This window comes from Pagrus major, chromosome 23 (genome assembly GCF_040436345.1).
Source record: "Pagrus major chromosome 23, Pma_NU_1.0".
In the NCBI taxonomy this organism is placed as follows: Eukaryota; Metazoa; Chordata; class Actinopteri; order Spariformes; family Sparidae; genus Pagrus; species Pagrus major.
In genome coordinates this window covers 24,278,410-24,297,876 of record NC_133237.1, presented here as the reverse complement: position 1 = coordinate 24,297,876, position 19,467 = coordinate 24,278,410, and the positions used below count along the sequence as shown (strand labels likewise).

The 19,467-nt window shown below is 43.1% G+C and overlaps 1 protein-coding gene across 2 annotated transcripts in view; it reads right to left on the bottom strand.

Annotated features, from left to right (window-relative positions):
• The window catches only part of gcgra (glucagon receptor a), a 42,730-nt gene that overhangs the window by 9,528 nt on the left and 13,735 nt on the right, over nucleotides 1–19,467 (bottom strand). For both annotated transcript variants that reach the window (XM_073493789.1, XM_073493790.1), the window contains exons 2-4: nucleotides 2,050–2,197; nucleotides 1,423–1,519; nucleotides 30–137 (exon numbers count right to left, since the gene is read on the bottom strand). In XM_073493789.1, coding sequence (XP_073349890.1) covers nucleotides 30–137; nucleotides 1,423–1,519; nucleotides 2,050–2,103 — 259 coding nt within the window. In that variant the 5' untranslated portion in view covers nucleotides 2,104–2,197. The remainder of the gene's footprint in view (nucleotides 1–29; nucleotides 138–1,422; nucleotides 1,520–2,049; nucleotides 2,198–19,467) is intronic.

Genomic DNA, 19,467 nt, shown 5'->3' with positions numbered 1-19,467 from the left:
CATCAACAACCATCCCGCATGTCCCTTACCTTCATGGTGCCAGGGCAGATACCACGGACACGACACGCTGACAGTGGTGTTGGGGAGTCCATCGGGCCAACAGGCGTAATTGTCAAAAGTCCTGTTGCACACAAGACCTGGGGGATGGAAAAAAACATGAAATATAGGTGGGATTTTGTCCATATTTTCACAGCCCTTACACTCTATGTCTACAGTTTGGAGTGGTCAGGGAAGTAACATGTCTTTGAAGTGATGTTGGTCATTATGGCATACGTGGCCTACGCATCATGCTCTTTCATCTGGACTTCAGAGTCGTCCATCGATGACCCGCTGGTCATACTGCAACTTTCATCTTCTCAACAAAGGATGTAAACAGTTCTGGTTGTTAGTGCGTGGACAGGTCAGCGGCCTCGTAACAGAAAAATGTCCTAACTGCCTGTTCAGTCTGTTTCAAAGACAAACTCGTGGCTGTGATCTCGGCCCTTCCTATCTCAGACCTTGTATCTGATAGCAAATTAAGAAACTACAACTGTGAACTTGATGATTTAAGAGATTTTGAAGAACTTTAAGAGTTTTTCCTACCTGCACTTACAAATCATGTAAAGCCAAAAATCCTAGATGTCACCCTAAACTTTTGAAAGTTTCTGGATTGAGGCCCGATGTATATAAAGTGGTCCGTCCCTCCTCTACACCTGTGATCCTGTGTTCAGTGTGGGAAGCAGCCTTTTTTGAAAGTTGGAGCATCTCCCGCATCTACAGAATCACACAAGCTAACAGACTATAATGCAGCTCAAGGGCCGCATTCGCCATGTAGTTAAACACTCTGCTATCTGCACACACAGAGAGCTCCAGTTTGCTCCATCAACAGAGAGTGTGGTGCAGCAAACAGAAAACTGGGAGCGGTTGGGAGCAGAGTGATCATACAATGGTTTTCGAGCAGGGAGCGGAAATTGCTGCCACTCCACAGTCTGGTGACCGTGCAGCCTTACCATTACCTGCTCTGCTGCATTAGAGAGTCGCCTCTGCACACCAAGGTGAGGGTAAATACTGACTTCCTCTCTAATGTGAAAGCAAATTATATCCACGAAAAATATCTCTTTCACAGAAATGTTTCCAGAGCAGTAATGATTAACCAGAGCTTATTATATTGACGCCCTGTTTTTCTGGATAGGAAAATGTTCTCAGTGCTTACAGTGTTTATTAAGTGGTGATATGATGCAAGTTAAGTTAAAGCGGCTAATATAAACAATCTTGTTTTAACAGTGGCTCGTACTTGTGCTCAACTCTGAAGTTTATTCCAGCGTTTCATTGCTTTATGCTGCATTTTCTAGTGCATCGCTTTGGATTTACAGCCGCCTGCCATGTTGTTTTCATGGCTTATTATCTTTGCCCTCAAGAGGCCAAAAAGTGTGTTCAGCTCACCGGTGCTTGGTGGTTCTCGGCTGTTGTTGTTCTCACACTCGATCATGTACCTCTTCCAGCTCTCCTTCAGCTTATCCAGGGTAGCGGTCGGAGACACCTGAGGAAATGGTGGAGCACATGAAGTCCAGTTACACCACAGGATGGTCTGTACTGTAAGCAGGTGGGCAAGAAAAATGTTGAGAATGTTTGGACTTCACACAGAAACCATGAAGACAAAATGGCTGCATCAACTGAATTCATTTGTTTCACTGTACCTCACATATACAGCAGTTGTTAACAACCCAGGATATAATCCATCAAGGAGATGTTTGTCCAACTAACGTGTTGGCTGTATGTGGGAGGGCTTGTGCTACTGTGTGGACAGGCTGATATATTGTACACTGTAACTCTTGTGTCATTAAAAACAGCGACGGAAAATTTATTTCGGCTTCCACACGACGACTCTCTGGCTTGTTTCAGACGGCAGCAGAGGTACAGAAACAAAACCACCCCCGCACTGTAAAGGCCAGTGACTAATGGAAGTTCATCGACTTGCATAGAAGCTGTTTACCTCCGGGACAAAGTGTGTATATGTACGTGTGTACGTGTGTGTGTGTGTGTGTGTGTGTGTGTGCTCTCAGGACCCACCTGGACGCTGCAGCAGACAATGAGCATTGCCAAAAGGAGGAACAGCCGTGACATCCCTTATTCCTGCTGTTGGTGCTGGGAGGGGTTACTGCAGGACGGGGAAGGGTTTTCACCTCATAAGGGGGCTTATCTATGCTCGCCACACTGCCTGGATGACACAGAGACACACAATCCATCAAAGCTCATTGCAAACACACCTCTCATTACCTCGTTTCAACTTGGCCACGTGCATCAGGAGGGCCAAAACAGGAAAAAGGCTGGGACAAAACCTCTCACACTGCTGTTACAACAAGACTTGAAGGCATGCGGAAGAAGCAGAGTTAAGATCCTAAGCAGGCTCAGTGACTGTAGAGGGAGATATGCATTGTGAAGCCGATCAGGTCGATTTATACCAAGCAAAGGCACAAACCAATGATGCATCAGGACGGTCCGCCCAAAATTAGACTGTCCAGAACATGAAGTACAGGACCAAAAACCTCCAGGAAACGCTGTTCGTCCCATCAGCGAGACAGCTGCGGCTCAGCAGAGCTGCACTCACTCTGTGACTCACAGTTGGCTGCTGTCCACCTTCATCTTAAAGCCTGTCAGTGTCTGATTGAGCATGTGTGCCAGAGGTCACTCACCTGCGTGTCGACGGACGCCACAAACTCCCCCGAGAGAGTTGTTTGAAGCCGGAGAACGGAACGAAATCTGAAACGTTTCTGCAAAAAACACCTTGACCATGGAAACATTTTTGGCTAAAACGTTTCAAATTCCATTCTGTTCTGATCTCGTGGCAGGGAGGAGGATGGGCTCGTGTTGATGTGCACGGACTTTCTTTTGTTTAGTGGGTGTTTGTTCAAGTGATAAGAGCACAATGTGTCGTGAGAGATGTACAGCTTTTAATGTATGTGCTCAAGAAAGCCTAAATTCAAATCAGAGAGTCTGTTACTGAACATGTCAACAAGCTCCTGACGTCTGGGCTGAATTAGCCGCCAGGAGTCATAATCTAAAGGTCCGCCCTATATATCACAAAGCTCTAGTGGAAGTCAGACTTCAGATAATATCTAAACCAAAGAGCCATACTTTCTTCTTAATGGCCTGTTCAGTGTAATGACCACAGGATGCAGTTAGCATTAGCTGGAGTACAGACTGACTGATTGCCTCGGGCGCCTGAGGGATCAGACTTACTCTTGTCTTGTCTGACATCAGGTCACGACTGGTCCAGCTGAGATCACAGTACTAACTTTTGTGCCCTTAACACCATCAGACACATGTCACAATCGTGTTTCCACTGCGATTACGCTTCATGTACCGAGTTTAACAGCGACGTAAAAGTGCCGTAAAACAAAGAAGCATCTCTGGTATGCGATGACTGTGTTAGAGGTCAGCTTTGATTTGGAAATGGCTCATTTGGACGTTGAAAACACGTCTTTTTTCATGTGAAACTGATGGAGTGACAACATAAGAGCCACATTATGTCAGCCACACCAGACTGAGCATTAAGATCTGCTACAGCAAACATCTGGGGCCTCATTATAAATACGTAAATCTAGTTTTGAGGGATACGTTCACCCAAAAACAAAAATTCAGTCATTATCTTCTCACCACCAATGACGTCCACAAACATTTCTGGAGCTACGCAGCAAAGCAGCATTCTCCTGAACAACTGAAGTAGATGGGGACTTGGTTTACAATGTGAAAAAACAAAAAGAAATTAAATAAAATAAAAATGTCTCCATACAGCTCATCTGGCGTAAAGCGTCGTCCGAGCCACTGAAAGCCAACAGATCCCAAATGAATCGAGACTTTTCTGAAAGATCATTTCTGACGTCGCGCTCGCGTTTGATTCAAACACGATGCTCTGCGATAAAACACCTCGCTTAAACAGGTTTTATGAATCCAGTTCAACTCAAGCACCTGTGATCAATAAATCAACTCAAACCGATGGCACCAAAAAGAGAAAATGGTGATGGTAGAGGAGATTGAATATTCAGTGAACTAAACAGTACTAATAGGACTAAACGCAGCTTTAGGGTGAGAGGAAAAGAGCGAAAAGAACAAAAAAAATGAATGAATAATTGACGAAGGATGAAAAGCAAAAACACACACACACACAAAGCGATCAATACTAAAAGACAAGTAGATGAAGTGTCTCCAAACGTAATGTCTGTAGGTCTTGATAAAGCTTAATTATGTAAGTTCTTACGACAGAAAGTGCTCAGGCATCATCCTGTGAGTGCATGTGTGTCCATGTGCAACAGGCTGACACGCATGTGGCTGAGCACATGCTCTTGCTTACGGGGCATCAGTGCTGTATCACGCTTGTGTATCACACTTTCCCAAGGGTTTCCCTCCTTATCTCTCTCTTCCCCCTTCCCACAAACGCATATGGACACTCATTTCCCAACACTCCAGCCTGCCCGCACCACTTTCTGCAACTTAGCACCGAGTCGAAGCAATGATTAACCAGACTCTCGCTGCACGCTGGAGTTGTGCAGGAGGGATGACGAAAAAGAGACAGGGTGTGGAGGTGAGACAGAAAAATGGGCGTCTCAACCCTTTTTTGGCCCCTGAGACACACGTAGCACTCGTCGTTACATATGCTCGAAGTTTCCATGTGCGTTTGAGAAGCGCATATGTTGCAATATGTTACCAATCAGCACAGAGAGAGCTCCAAATCTAACACATATGTGTCTTTATAGCTGAGAACATCTCTCGTGAGAAAAAGTGAAGCATGTCCTGAAATCCGGTGACCAACTGTGATGCTCCTTTAAAGTTTGACCAATTTTTCATCTCTCTCTCTCTCTCCGGTTGCAGGCGAAGAAGTTTTTCTTCTTTGCTTCATATCGTATCTGCGTATTTTTAGATCCAACATCACCAAACGCCCCCCGGCTGAACACAAAATAAGGCTTTCCCTAAAATGTGCAGTCACTGCTTGTAATGCTCACTGCGAAAGCTAAGAGAGGATTTTAACAGACACACCCTGAAGACATACGTTCCTGAGTCTCTGATGCTTTATTTGTGCAGATTTGTCACAGACAACACGTCTGTTTGGCCTTTTGGCGAGAGCTGACGTGGAACTAATAACCTCGAAGGTGTGAGGCTAATTAGGCCTGTGTATTCTGCTTTTATGATATCCTGCTAGAGCTGCGGCCCGCGGTGGATCCAGACCTATCAAGGTCCTCCTGAACATGTGTTGTTCAGCCTCGCTAGCTCTCTGTTCCAGGAAATGACCTGGAGCTTTTATCACTATTGTTGCACATCTGATTTAAGAGTTGGATCGACGGCCAGAGGGACCTCTTGGGTTTTTCTGGCCCGTTTCCTTTGGTGATTTCATCCTGAAACAGCCTCGGGATGTGTTATGTGTGATACGTGATGTGATTCAAATTTTTATAAACTCAATAGATGATTTAAACAGAAATACTAAAGGGTCATTGCTCCCTTTTGAATGAAAAGACAGACAGCGATTAGTTTGAATAATACCTGGTCATTTTCTTACATTTGTATAAAAAGAAACGCACCGACGATCGTAAATGAATGACGCAGATTCTCTGAATCGTCCCAAACCGCTCTGTGTTCAAGTGCATGTTGGATGGGCTCGACACAATGGCCACTAACAATTACTGTTGTTTTGTTCGAGAGTACTTACCTTTCATTTGATTTCACCGTCTAACAAATAAAATTACAAAAGAGGGAGTATGCGTGCATGAATGTGTGCAGAGGGGAGCAGCAAGGATCAAAAACAAACCTCTTGGAAAACACAATAACTGTCCGGTTCAGAAAAATGCCCCCGAGCAACAATCCATCATGCAGCTTCACAAATGCAGAACCCTCCTGCATCACCAACTTTCCAAGCTATTGATGAGGCCGATAGGTGCATTTATCAATGTCGCGTTCAGTAACCTGGCTTTGTTTCCGAAGTATATCACAGACGTCAATCACATAGATTGCACAACTCTGAAGATATGTTTTCGTGTATTCGTCCTTCTTCCCGTGCTTTCACTAAATAAGCAAAACACAAAGCATGCCATGTTAATACCTTAGCACTGCAGATGTTACACTGAGCATGACAGCGCTGGATCAGAAACCCACTATCTGATAATGGGGTGAAGCAGAGTTCAGAGGAGTTGTTGAAACACGCTGCTGTGAGGAAGACGTGACTTAAATCTAGGCATTGCGCGCTGCGTGACTGACCTGATGTTCAGTTAGATAGCACGCTGATCTGTTACTGTGCAAACACTGCATCAACCTCAGCTATGTGACACTAACACTCCTGGATTGTCTGAGTGATAGATGATGTTCTGTGCAGCAAACTAACCCAAGTCTTCGCTCAGTCTTTGGTGTGGTCACTCTGTCTTTCTCTGTGATGTTCTGCAGCCATCAACGTGCCAAAGATCACAACTCTGACCTGCCGTCTACTTCTACTTCTAAGCCACTTCCAGCATTCCTCAGGGATTATTTTAAGACCATTCCTATAACTGAATAAAACCTGTAAAAATTCATGCAGCCCTTGTTACTGTACATGTTTACATATGTTACATATTTTGGCCTTGTAGAAGTTAAGTTGAAGCACTTTCACTATTATTCAATTTGTGTTTTTACATTTGAAACATTTGAGTTGCCTTTTATGTCGACTTGGATACTAATTCCCACCGGCTATTGTTTTAGGAGGGGCGGATATGAGTGTAACAGAGCAGAGTAACATGTGCAATGACAAGTGTTGTGAACCTCAAGAGCTGGGTTAACCCTAACCCTTAGTGTCGTCTAAAAGAAGATTAAATAAAACAAAGACAAATAGTAGCTCGCTCATTGCCCAAAGAGACTGGAGAGCTACTGACCCAAGAAAACAAAGGCTACTACTGAATATTTTTAATTGGGTTTTTGTTGTATTTTATCTAAACAACATTTCCCTGTTGGCTTTTGTTGTAAACAGTTTGTGCCTTTTGAAAAAATAAGAAAACCATGTGCTACAGTACAGAATGATAAATAAAACTAAACAAAGAATCAGGTCAATGTTTGGTTTTAGTCAAAATGAATGAAATGAACTGAGAATATCTCTCCAGCAGGCTGTTAATAAGTGCAACTCTCAGCTCACCGCTGCTTTGAAAGATAAAGTACCATAATGTCCCTCTCTGAGAGCGAGAACAGAAACATGCGGTGCACTGCAGGAGGCCTTTACAGTAACAGAACTGTGCTGAGCAGTGAAATAGGTTAATTGCTGCATCCCGAGATCTGATTTCATGCGTAAGCTATTTTCAGAAGGCGACGTTTCTTTAACCCAAAGGAGATTTTAATCATGATATCAGCAGAACCTCAATGTGAAGGCAAGTTACACTTAAGATCTGACTCAACAGGAAATGCATCCTGATGACAGCTTCCTGTTTTTGTCCTACTTTACCGGAACACACATCAGCAAATAATATATAAAAATCAGGACAGTGATTCTGACGACGGGGAACTTTTTGTAGCTTTACCTCAGCTGCTCACTGAGCTCAGACAAACGAGTGTGTGTCACTGTCAGTGTGTGTCTGAAACATGCATGAACACTGACAGCAGCTGCCTCCTGCAACATCCAAACCCAACACACAGACTGTGATCACATGGACACTGATATTCATTATAATAATCACAATAATAGCACGATCATCAGTGAGATTAGAGATATCAACTTAAATCAGTATTCTGACTTACAACCTTTTGCCTCGGCTCCACCTGTCAGATGGAGGACAGAATCCAGACACTGTAGATGTAAGTTCATGACCAAAAGCCTCAAAAACTGCAGCTATGTCTCTTTCAGCAAGTCTCTCTAACCCAGGACGTGCCTGTGAAGCGTATCACCCTCTGTTAAAACATGTTGTATATACACTGTCCACTCGCTAACAGCCGAGTAACCCGGCTCATCGTGGCCTTAGCCTAATTTGGTCAGTCTGACTGTGGGATTCAGTCGTGTCAGGTCTGTCACATTAGTTACAAGATGTGACACTCGTTTGCTGCCTGCTGGAGCTTCTCTGCTAAAAAGCTGTTTGGAAAATGTGTCAAGTCGAGCGTTTTTGCTCGACGGCGTCTCTCACACACACCTAGAGCCTCAGTAAATATGATCGTTTTAAAGCTTTTTTCCAACCCGGCCAAACTATTCCACATCGGGAAGCTTAAGTTGCTCTCACATGCAACGTGTGTTCAAAAAGTCATCAGGACGTTGTACTTCACTGAATATGCAAGACAAACCTGTCAGCAGGGACGCTGTACAACATTTTGGTTGAATGGGCAACACCTCTGCACACCTTAAGATCGGCAGGTGCGTAGGAGAGAAGACCGAAGGCCGACGCAATCAGGAAAAATCTTGAGCTAACCTGATGAAGGTCTAAGTACCGAAGCCTTGTTGTCATTAAACTTAATTGCAAGTGAAGCGGACTGTTTTTTCTGCAAATGTTTGGTAAAAATGTGCTTCAAGTTTGCAGAGAAGTCAGTTGTCACAGAACACATGATTCAATTATTAAGTTACTAATTTTTTATTATAATGTCGGGGTTAAAAAGCTAAAAAGCTAATATGTAGAATATGACATGCTTTGCATCTTTCACCACGCAGGAACTTCTATTCTCATATTTTAGGAAAATGCAGGTGAGCAAAGCTGGTGTGAAAAATTTGAGACCCAAACCATGGAGGGGTAGAACGATATTCTGACATCGGGCCGTGAAAAAGAGGAAAACTTTCTGGGGTATCTGAAAATGTCCGACCCTCGACGCCTCTGCCCTCATATAACCCGACAACACAGATTAATAGAATGAGTACAAGGATGTAGTCAAATGTAATAAGTTACTTACTTTGATGAAGTTTTCAAAACTGCGCTTCACATGTAGTAAGTGAGGTAAGTTCAATCAGGAAGACTGATCTTTATGCTGCTCATCATTCTCTTTTCTCTCTCTCCCTCTTCCTTCATAATCAGCTGACTGTACTGTAGCTGTTGTCATTTCTGTGCTAATCGTTGCAAACCCTCCTCCGACCCTACACCTCAGATCTGAGCTCAGCAGAAGGAGCTCCTCCTCGCATCCATCCAGACCTCAGCCATTCTCTTCATCCAGTCACCACCACCTCGTACTACCCCTAGTAATCTGTTACATTTTAAAAGTAACCCAGTGGTTATAGTAATATAGTATTTCAATTCATTGCTGAACATCGCAAACATCTGTGAAATAATAACATGTGTACAAGGTGAATCACTAGATTTTAATAGCAGCACTCAGTAGAAGTGTTTGATTATTCATCACCTGTCTCCTCACCCCACTTTTCTAAAGGTGTTTTTTTTTTACTGCAGAGAGGAAACATGAAGTATTTACAGCCTCCAGTCAATATAAAAAAGATCTTTTCATTGAGCCACCCATGTCACAGCACTTCCATTATTTAGCACGGACAATGACAGGCGCTATATTGTGTGAGCGAGATAGTGGAGAGAGTGTTAAGCCTTAAAAAACACACGAGGAACAGTGGTCCAGATTGCAGCAGCTGTGTAATATGGCCGACCTCTGCGCTGCTCAAAATGTTTGTCGCTGACCCCGCTGCAATGAGAGTGACCCATCTGCGTCCGGCTGTCACAGCTCCACTGACCCCGGCGGCTCGATGGCTCAAAGCCTCCTCCGTCAGCTATTGTCCTCCTCTGCGTTACTCACATGTTCTGATAAGCATTCATACGCAGAGGTCACATCTGATGCATGTGGGTGAGAAACAATGACAACCTGTTGTATAATGCTTTATACGTACCTGTATTGTGTGAGCGTATGGGGCTGTTTTTTTATGTTTTCAACATGGGCATGTGTGTGGGAAGCGTTCAGTAGAGTCTCTCATGAGGTGTGCAGGACCTGTGAACCACTGTGAGGCAACAACAACCCTAAAGGGAGCCTTCGATTATAAGCTATGCTCACCATCCTACACTGTTCCTGCATTTGTAATATATGTAGTAAACACAGAAGTTAGACATGGAGCTAGAGTGATGAAAGCTTATTGCAGATATACTGGTACGGGTGTATATGTCGGTCGATATGTAACAAAAACATTACACTTCCCCATTCCTAAAATCCTACTTTCTGATTGGTGCCAATAGAGTGTGGTTGTGACATTTATCCACAGCTTTACAGCCGCCTCTTATACAATGTAAGTTATAACATGGTCACTGTGTAAAATTAGCTTCAAAGTCTGGCGCTGGTCCTGGTGGTTTGGGTAGCTCCCAGTGATTCTCACCCTTCACACCCTCATGCCGGTGGGCCTGATGGTGCAGCGACATGGGGCACTGAACTGGATGATTCCTGACTTCCCTGATTACTACACAAACACACAACTTAACTGGATCATATTGGAGGAGGTTTTGAGGCCTGAGGTCAGCTAATAGGACCGCAAACTGCAGGGCTAACTGAGCTAACTACCAAACGGCAGCTATCGTTAAGTGAGAAGCAATTAGAGGTTACTTTTAGCAACAAGTAGAGATATCTATGACTGAACAGCCGGAGGATATCAGAGCGAAGACAAAAAAAAAAAATTTTCTCCATAAAATATGAACCAGCTTCAGAGTCATGATCGCAGCCGCTGTTTATCACCTCAGTATGAGTACACAGACCGGTGGATGGTTGCGTCCTTGTACTTTGCTTGCCCGAGGCACAATAAACGAGCCGTCATCAAAATGTCATCAGATCGTTGTGAAGGCAGTTGGAAAACAGTTGGAAAAGGTGCATTCAGAGCAGCCTGACACTGAGCTTCTGTTGTTTCTGTCCTATTTGTGGTTGCCCACCCTGTATTTTGGCAACTGCACCCGATTTCACTTTCAAGGGTGTGTAGGTAACAATAAAGTGCAATACAGAGCAATTTTGGTATCAATAACTACAGATTCCTTTCTTTCCTCTCTCAAAATTACACGGTGCACCATCCTTCCACACTGTGTGGCTTCAACGTACAATTTGATCCTATTGACAGGGTTTCCAGCCCCTATCATGGATGAGACACTTTGATGTACGATAATACCCTCGTTTAATCAATCCTCTCTCTCTCCAGCTAATTTGAGTTGATTTAAGTGCTGAATATTCAAGTTTCCTCTTGAGTGAGCCTCTTTTGTGGTGCAACCAGGACTGTGCTCTCCATCACAACATAGTTAAAATTTCCCTTACACAAAGCACACTGCTGTTAAAGAGAGGATTATTGATCCTGAGCCAAGCAGGCCAATAACACCTCCTGACACCACAAGCCAACATTTCCCAACTGTGCCGTACCCTCTAGCCACAAAATGAACAAAGATTAGTTGAGATTAAAACCTGATTGTGAGACCACAGTATAATTACAGCGAGTCCACCACTGTTGCCAGTTTCAGCAAAGAGCAGGACCAACATCCTGCAGAGAACCGTCTGTGATCTCCGAGCTTGGCAGGAACAAACCTGTACAAGCTTCAAACAAGAGCAGCACTTAACGTTTTGTTCTCTAGCTGTGTACTTGTTGATATTCCCTGACATGGCTGGCACGGGGACGCAGGGAAAGGACTTGAGAAAAACATCTACATCATTGGTTTTGCTTGTAGGTCTGTGTTGTTTCTGTGGTAACCCACTCGCTTCAACTACACATCTAACGTCCAATTTAAATCTCAACAGCCGTGAAGTTGGCCCACGCACGGGCCTCGACCACGGGCATCTTGTGTCGATACATGTCTTTACAATATACAGTATGCCACAAAGAATGTGAACCATAAATGAATAAGAACCAGAATCAGAATCAGACCGGACTGAAAGATGTTTTTAATGTTCTGTTCCTTTCGAAAACATGAGGAGCTGGACAAGAACACTGCATTGATTAGATGTTACAAGTGTGCTTAATTAACTGGAAAGTGTCTGTGTCAGCAGAGAATCTCAGGGGCTCATCACTCCCAGGCAGTAGTGGACTGTAACTTGGTACATTTACAGTACTTGAGTACAAGTTTTAGGTACTTGTGCTGTACTTTCAGTAGTATTCCCACGTTATGCAACTACATGTCAGAGGGAAACGCTGTGCATTCTGCTGCAGCTATAGTTACATGTTACTTTGCAAATTAAATGTTCTGTGCATCCAAAGTTTTTACTCAAGTTATCACCTCGTCCACCTCAGCCTCCAGGTAAATTATCACCAGCCATCACTGGCCTCAAAACCCACCTGAGCATCGAATTGAGGGATCTTTTCAGCTCCTTGAAATTTCTTAAATCCAATCGAATGCTGGTCGATGAAATCATCGGGGCAACAAACGCAAAACCAGTGAGTTATGACCGAACATTTCTACAAGTGCAGCATATAAAGCTCGAAACTAGTAAAGCATTTCAGAAAAAAAATCTGGAGGACGAAATGGAGTGCTTTGTCACAGTAATAAATCTCCCTGTGACATTCGCACCGAGATTTGGTGTAAACAAGCGAGCGAGGAGCGAAGCGAACACACAGCAATTTCACCTGTCAACACCTGCAAGGTAGCGTGACGAGTCAGGCACACTGATTCAAAACAGTCCTTACTTTGACATTTACTGGAAGTGTTATCCGTGCCAGAAGAAGTACGGTAAAGCCGCTCAAGTTTGTGGTGTCAACAGCCTTTTTACGTTAAAGGATGTGGTCGGAACAAACAGCAAAAAATGTTGATTATGTTCCAGCAGCTGAGTGATTCTGTGACGCTGCTTTTATCCCATCACAGTAGAAGTTAGGATTAGGACTAAGACAAGAACGTCAGAGCTGCCTCACTCTTTAAACATGACCTTTAGAGGCTTTCTTATGATGCTCTGACAATGTACAACTCCTGATAAGGCCTTGAGTTCAGGGCCACAGTCACTGTTTGACAAACAAACACTGTTATCAGGACAAGACCACACGATAAACCTGCCTAATTAAGTCCAACGGGGACTAGATCTGTAAAGGGAAATAAACAAAGCTAAAAGAAAGACGGATAAAATCCCTCTCATCGTCTCTGAATATGAAGTTACTGTACGAGCAAAATCCCATCATGAAGACTAAAAGACGACTTGGCGGAGTCGCACAGCAGATCTGAAAACTTCAGAGAGCAACGATTAACACTTTTAGGAGACGCTGAACACCCAGAATTGGCATCGACTCGTTCTTGCGCTAATGAGACTGCTCATGATGGATGTTGTATGACGCCCTAAGACTGATGGGATTGTAAAAAATGCCATAAACAGAAAGCGAGGAAATGAGAATCAGCCTCCACAACCAAACAAACAACAGAGATGAAACAGACGGAGAGATAAAGACACAAAGGACGCACATTAACTTACTTTACTTCCTTCCACTGCCGCCACATTCAGAGATATTCCCACACGGCGCAGGACGTTTGAGCATCATATGATTAATACATACGTCCACCAGAGGCACCGCCTACAATGCCCTCTGTAATATTTAATGTTTACAGGGTAACTCCAAACAAACCCTCTGAATTATGAACAGGCCTGGGTGATCCCTACACCACGTCTCCTCCACCTCGTATCCACACGGCTCCGCTGTGCGTTGAGCTCTTATGGATGGTGGCAGACTGCGTTTACGTGCAGTAATCCCCTGTCATATACAGTGGCTGCGCAGCATCGTGGACCCCATACGTAGGTACACTGAATATCTTAAGCCATATTTAGCAAAGGCACGCCAAAAAGAGAGAAAAGACATCGTTTGTCAGGGAGAAGCTGCAGGAGAGGAGTTATACTGCAGCTCAGGAACAGGAACATTTAAAAAGCCTGGATCACTATTACTGTAGATCATGTAAAGAAGGTCGAGTAAACACTTCATATCTTTCTTCTGCCGTTTAGTTTTTATGTCAAACCAGCTGCTGTGGTTGCTTTCATCACACACACATCTCCTCCTGTGCTGCAGAGAAACAGACTCCCCAGTAGATGTAAAAGCATTTATAAATTGCTTGTTGGCTGAATCACTCGTGCAGTAGAGAGGATAAGGCCGGTATTGTTTTTTATTATTATTGCCAAATCCCCCCTGAGGCGACCAGCAATGAATTTATCCCCCTAACGACTTCTGTCTGTAGCTCTCGGTATGAAAGTCCTTTAATACAACAACGGTAACTAGTGAAGTTTCTTCTGAAGCAACAACGCGACTGCGTTTCCAATCTCACATGCTGAGAAGAACAAACAACACTATTATCATGATATACTGTACATACAGTGGTGAAAAGTAAATATACACAGCACTCAGTGTTGGAATAATCTTTTGTGTCTGATCTTCATCTGCCCTCCATCTGAATTTCACAAGTCATCAGACTCATGTGACTGTAAACAACCTGAACTTCAACATGTTTACGTCATTAAATGTTTTGAACGCAGGACTTGTGGTGTTTTGAGTTAAAGGTGCACTTTGTAGTTTTGGAAGAAGAAATGTTAATCAGAACACAAAGATCTTCACTGACTGATTTTATTTATACACGATTTCATACTGATTCACTTTGTTTATATTTGGCGGACCCTGCCATCTTTTCAGCTTCAGTGTTTTCTTATTTTCCTCTGAGAACAGCTCGTTTATTCAGTTATGAGTTTGTATTATTACCTCATTAATATTGTTCTTCTCCAAAACGACATAGTGCCGCTTTAAGTAAATGATTTAAATACGTCTTTCGTCACTGCAGTTACAATATGTCATCCAAAGCCGACAGTGTGGCTATTTATGTGTTTTTTAAAGACTTTTCAGACTTTGGCCATTGTTGATTCTGGTCTTTCCTTTTGGATTTGTTGATGATAACAAAAAGATAAAATAACAGCAGCGTTATCGTTTAATTTCAACTACAAGGTTGTGATTTATTACTTTATTACTTTGCTCACCAAGATTTTCCCAGCTGGTTACTGACAGTCTAACCTTCAGGCTGCAACAGTGATTCAATGGGCGATATTAATGTAATGTGTGTGTGTGTGTGTGTGTGCGTGCAGCAGGTCCCTAAAATAACTGGTGAGTCTGAAGTTCCTCACAGCTGACAGTAATGTCATCCCAAGCGCCAAAAAAAAAAAAAAAAGTGAATCCCATTAAGCCCTGAAAAAAATAATACTATACTTACATTACTTATATATGAACGCACTTCCTGGCTCAGCAGACGTTGACGATGAATTAACTATAACCTGGCTTTAAGCAGACGTCCGAATTGGGAATCTTAAAGCGTACGTTCCTATCGTGAAATGAAGTAAATGGAGGTGATTCGTCTCGATTTCACTCGGCTCCCACAGCCCCTGCTTTTTTCTTTATCGCTGCGATTCCTGATCTGTGTTATCTCACTCCATTTCCCTCCTCTTAGCATCCGTATCATCCTTAATCTAAATGAACTCAAGTGCTTATGAACACTTGCCAGAGAAAGCAAAGAAACGTATCTTTGCTCCATCTACTCAGTTATACACACATTATGTGCTGCCACTCTCGCTCACTGGTCTCTCAAACACACCCACACAAACACACACTTACAGTAGATGCTTAAAGCCATCATTATGTAAACTCTGCCTCTAGGACGCTGTAATGCTCCCAAAATAATTACAGGTAGCCCAGAGGTGTCCCATTTGTGCTTTTTCATGCATAGCCAAGTTGATTCCAGCTGCTTGTTAACAAGAAAACAATACGCTTCCTCTGTGTTTTAATTGTAAAGAGCCGTCTGAGCCGCACAAAGCCTGTGTATGGCCTCTGAGGCAGCTACGCTAACGCTTTTTGTTTGCTCGCTCGCACAGTTCGCTCGCACAGTTACCTAAATAGGCCTCAAGTGTCATTTATTCTCCCATGAAGAGCTCCGGGTTCACTTGCAGCGACTGACCCCACTCATGAACGAATTAACCACACAAACAATCTAGGTCTCGGCAGCAGACGTTATCTGCAAACACAAATGAGTGCGCTCAGAATGAGATGCAGTAAAAAAAAAAGCACAAACAGAGAGCTCATCCATGAACGTGGAGTGAACGTCGTCAAACGTATGTGGCCTGGTTTGTTTTCAGGCATTAATTAGGCAGGCGGGACCCACAGCTTTATCTTTTTCCCATGTCTGTGCGCTGGATGTGCAGTTTATATACTGTAAAATAACATATCCTGCCTTTCATCACGGAGGAGGGCTGACGTGCTCTGTGCAACATCTTCATCCACTCATGAGAAAGTACGGGACCAAGATATTTACTTGACACGCAACAGCGAGCAGCAGAGTGAGCGAGGGGAGAAGAGCCGCTCGGGAGCCGTACTGTAGATGTAATATAGGTCAAGAATGTTAAGAATAAATCCAAAGCCTCCTGCAGTTCATCCGGAGGTTTCTGCAAGGCCAAAGTAAATGTAGTCAGGACTGGAGACGCAGCTGATTAATTTATTTGTCAATTATTCATTTCAGTCTCCAGAATAAAATGTTGGCATTCTACGTTTATGCAAACCCTGGATGAGATCAAATGTATATGTTTCATATTTATATTCATGTCATCAATTCTACAAAATGTGTCATATCGTGTTCGCAAAACATGTGAATGAGCTCACATTCATGTCCTGAGGTGAAGGGAATGAGATGCTGTTACGGCCATGTGAGATGTTTGTAAGCGTGAAACCATTGGATATTTTGAACGAGACGTCGGGACATTTTTCAGCCGTGTTTGTGGCAACTAAAACAGGTATTTTAAGCCAAAACATGATCTTTTCCGAACCCTAACCAAGCGGTATATGTGCCTAAACCTGCAGGCCATAAGTGCAGCGTTGTCACAACATAAACTTAAAACGTTAACATAAAAAAGTGTGTATTGGCAACATATCCAAGATTTGGAAAACTGTCTAAGTCTCTGGATATGTTTATTGAGATGTCTGGATGTTTTTCAGTTGTGTTTGTGGCAACAGTAAACCAACCAAGTAAACATATTTTCAGAAACAAAGCCAAATGGTTTTTCTGCCAGAATTTAACCAGAGTAAAAACAGTGTTGTCACGAGTTAAAATCATAAACTATTAACTGATTCTCTCTCTCGCCGCTTTCCTGTCTCTCTCTTATAGTTACTTTGGATTACTCTAAATACTTTTACTTATTAATGTTAAACGAGGATCGCTTCACGTTTTACTTGCATGTTTTGAGTGTGTCACACAATATAAGAAAGTGCAAGTCGGTATACTGTCATAAAGTTCTGCCACAGCTGCAGTTATGTCAACCCGCTGAAGCCCAGCTGTTCGAAGCATTTAGCTGCCTATGCAGTGCAGGTAATGTAATCAGCAAACAGAGACTAATTGGGCAGTAAAACAGATGAGCACACACATATACACATGCACACACACCCACACACACGTCTTCTTGCCTATCCTTATGAGGACCCTTCAGTGAACACATTCACTCTCAATACATTAACCCTTTACCACCTGTGCTTCACGTGTAGTCTTTACATTTAAATCTGAAAAACAGCACATATGACGCGACAGTATCGCTGCTGTAGATCTACTTTACAGCTTCTGTAAAATGTTACACTCTGTGGTGTCGATAAACAAACTTGGCATACAAACGAGGGTGATTAAATATAAATGTCAGCGCCTTGCTCATGTTTGCACATAAGACCTGTTGTGCTGATAAGCAAAGCCTGAGAGACAGCTGTTAGATAGATGCTGTCTGAGGCCGTCCTGAGCCCCTGAAAGACCCTCAGCAGTTCAACACACGTCTGTGGAGGGCATGAATAATACTCCGCAGCAGCGGTGTGTTAGTGTACGATGAATATTTGATGTGTTTAGTTTATGACAACGCAGCTCAGTCAGTGGGGGGGAGGGGAGGATAGTTAATGGGAGCTCTTTAAAGGAGAGGAGGAAATGAGGTTTGACAGGAGGGAGCTGTGGAGGTGAGGCGGCAGGCGTGAATCACCCTGCAGAAGAAGAAGAAGAAGAAGAAGAAGAAGCCACAGACAGGTGAGGAGGAGGCGTGAAGGAAAAATAAATGCCCCCGACACAGCTCCGATCTCACAGCAAGTGATGAATAAATAGCAGATGATAGTTTGAGGGAATCTGTCTTATATATAAACCCACACATGGAGCGTTCAGAACAGAAAAACTACAGATAAAATCTAAGTATGGGCGTCATCAGGATAATATGAAGGTTTAATAGCTGAAAAATGCTGAAAGACATTTGATACTTTTATTTGTGATTTTAATACAAAGTGAACTTTTTCCACTGCTTGGTTGTGATGACTATAACATCTCCGCTCCCCGAGCTGTTCCCACACAGAGTACAGAGGACGGTATGTGATGGACAGGACAGTTACGATATTAGAGTTCATATTTTTGCACATCTATTTTTAATGCATCAAACTTTGCAAACTTCCTCCTCAAACTATTTTTATTATTCTATTTTTTTTTTTATACCTGGCAGGTCTCGAGGGATGTGAATGCAAAGAAGGGATTTCACTGATTTCCTCGATTCATGGAGAAGGTAAAAAGTCAGAAGAGGTCAGTAAAACTTTCAGCATAAAGTGTCATTTCACTGTCAGACAAAAGCATTTCGGCTTGGGTCTGACGATGAAGTTGTTATTCATGCTACAAATGTTGGTGGAGCTCTGACTTCTTCCAGTCCAATACTTTGGTTTATGTATGAATACATGCTCAACAACTCCCATCAGTCTCAGCTCTACATTTTGTTTAGGGACCGATAGCAGACGTGAGCATGCAAACAGCTACAGCGGTAAACATTATGCCCTGTTAGCATAGCATGTTAGCATGCAAAACACTGCTGTGCCTTGGACAGACTCAGAGCCAATAGTATTGCTTCCAGTATCAGAAATGTTACGAATGGCATCAGAAACCCCCTCTCCACAAATCAAATCAAATCAAATCAACTTTTATGTATACAGCCCAAAATAACAATCACATTGCCTCAGTGGACTTTACAGTCTGGTGAGGGGGAAAACTTGCCATTATTTAAAAAAACAAACTTTTTGACAGGGGAAAAAAAAAAGATGGAAGAAACCTCAGGAGGAGCCTCACCCACACCTTTTCATCGTCTGATTTTTTGGGGCTGTGTCCGACCATTTCTGTGATTTTCCGAAACTGACGAGCCAACATTTGCTCAGACTTCACGCTGCGACTGGCCAGCTGTTGTTAGAGAGGAGCCAGGGTTTGAACTTCTCTCTGTAGTTTTCTTCTCTCCCTTTTTACACAACAGTTTCTGTCATTTTGAACGCAACACTATGAATGTCTTCCAGGAGAGACTGTGCACCGCTATACCCATATTTAAATTATAGGGGATATTGTTCAAAGATACCTGTTCTCACTGCCAACGCGTCAAATACAGCAGCCTGGTCAGCGGCCTTCAGAGTTTGACACCAAACCAAACTGTCTTAATATGTCGTACTATGTGAAGTGTTTGTCAGTACGCTTTATTTTGAAAGTCTAACCAGATGATGTATGTGACGTATCAGGTGCAAAACTGACGTTGGAGGTGCAGGTAGAGCGTCATAGCTTGATGCTTTAGGGC